The sequence below is a fragment of the Nestor notabilis genome, unplaced genomic scaffold, assembly GCF_000696875.1.
Source record: "Nestor notabilis isolate BGI_N333 unplaced genomic scaffold, ASM69687v1 scaffold30624, whole genome shotgun sequence".
Taxonomy (NCBI): Eukaryota; Metazoa; Chordata; class Aves; order Psittaciformes; family Psittacidae; genus Nestor; species Nestor notabilis.
In genome coordinates this window covers 22,407-24,111 of record NW_009925713.1, presented here as the reverse complement: position 1 = coordinate 24,111, position 1,705 = coordinate 22,407, and the positions used below count along the sequence as shown (strand labels likewise).

At 61.3% G+C, this 1,705-nt stretch overlaps 1 protein-coding gene across 1 annotated transcript in view; it reads right to left on the bottom strand.

Annotated features, from left to right (window-relative positions):
- Positions 1-2: 2 nt before the first annotated feature.
- LRSAM1 (leucine rich repeat and sterile alpha motif containing 1) overlaps positions 3-1,705 on the bottom strand; it is a gene marked incomplete at its 3' end in the record, with an annotated part of 21,068 nt that continues 19,365 nt past the window's right edge. Inside the window, 4 exon segments of the mRNA XM_010013173.1 lie at positions 3-27; positions 475-620; positions 886-967; positions 1,358-1,489. Coding sequence (XP_010011475.1) covers positions 3-27; positions 475-620; positions 886-967; positions 1,358-1,489 — 385 coding nt within the window.

Sequence of the window (1,705 nt, the reverse complement as noted above, 5' to 3'; positions counted from 1 at the left end):
GCCACAGGGCAGGAAAATCATCTGGGTCTGGAGGAGAGACAGAGAAGAGGACATGGAGGGTGGTGTTGTCCTGTAATGCTCATCCCAGCACCACTGCTCTCCAGCACAGGAGTACACCCGGGGGTGTCACAGCATGGGAGGCAGAGCCCTGCACCCCGATCTCCAGTGATGGGGCTGTGCTAGAGCACGAGTGCAGCGGGTCTGAGGGAGGGACTCGGGTACAGGGCTGAACTGACCAGCCACATGAACACTTCCCATGGCTGCTCCATGGACAGACCAGCACAGGAGCTCAGCAAGACCCTTCCCAAGCCCACAAGGAGCCTGGCCCTGCTCTGCCTCCCTCCCCATAGTGATGCCTGAAGCCTGACTGTGCCCAGGAGCTGAGGGATGAGCATCCAGGCATTGTCCAGGGCTATGGGGCTGCTGCCCTCACTCCACCCCTGCTCCAGCACCACGCGTGTGCCAGGGTCTCACCTCCTGCTCCATGCAGACAACACACTCCGACTTCTTCTCCCACTGCAGTGGTGGAGCCATCGGGACCACAGGGCTTGGAGGCTCCTCGCACGGAGCGCTGGGTTCTGGGGCTGCAGGGAACTCGGTGTCCTCCGTCCTCAGCAGCTCTGCAACCACAGGCAGGAGGTCTGAGCACAGGGAGAGCTGCCCACCTCCCGATGTGCATGGGGGTGGCTGCGAGCAGATGGGTGCCCAGGATCCAATAAATATTAAAGTCAATGGGAGCAGCTTGACAGCGCAGCCTGAGCTCTACCAGCACTCCCTGCCCCTCTGCTCACACATCTGGCCCCACAGATCCCCCCCTCAAGGCTCAGGTACCTGCTGCGAGTGTAAAACACATCAAGAGACCAGACAGAAAAGAACTGGTGGTACCTGGGATGGTCTTGGCCACCGCCAGGATCTCCTGAGCCCGTTGGAGGATGGTGCGCTGTAGGCCGGCCTCTGCCACGCCGATCTGTGGTGCAAGAGGAGGGCTCTTAGCTCTTGGAGGGGAAAGGACATTTGGGCCCCAAGGGGACATGGCAAACACTTGTCAAGACCCAGCCATGCCAAGGGAAGTGCCTCCATCAAGTGTCAAAGCAGAGAAGGGAATTCCCCCAGTGCCATCTGTACTACAAAGAGCATCTGGAGGATGCTGAAAGGCAGAGCCCAGGCTCGGATCACCCTGCAATGCTCTCCAGGACGGGACACAGAGCAGCTCTGGCACCTCCCCTTGCTGGGAGTGACACCAGGAGCATGACCATGGCCTCCTGCCAGACCTGCCCCAGGCAGCACCACGGGCACGGCTCGCAGCAAGGGCAGGCTGGGTCGGGGTCACCCCGCTCCATGTACCCGCGGCTCGTACCTTCTCCAGGTCACTGGCAGTCATGGTGCCGAGGGCTCGCAAGGAGAGCCGGTGGTGGGCAAAGACTGGCACGTACTGCTCAGCAGACAGCTCCGTCAGCAGGGTCACCAGCTGCTGCTCCAAGCCCTCCTCCTGCCAAACACAAGTCCCAGACGTGGCTCTGAGCACTGGCAGGGGGACGGGCAGCAGGAGCAGGGAGCAGCACAGGCAGCGTGCCCAGCCCTGCCCTCCACCCTGCTCACAGCATTCTGCATCCCAGGAGACACAGCTCAAGAGACCCAGCAGGGCTCTGGCCCGAGGTGTTTCATGAGCACAGCCCATAATGTTGTGTTTTGGGAAGACTGAAAC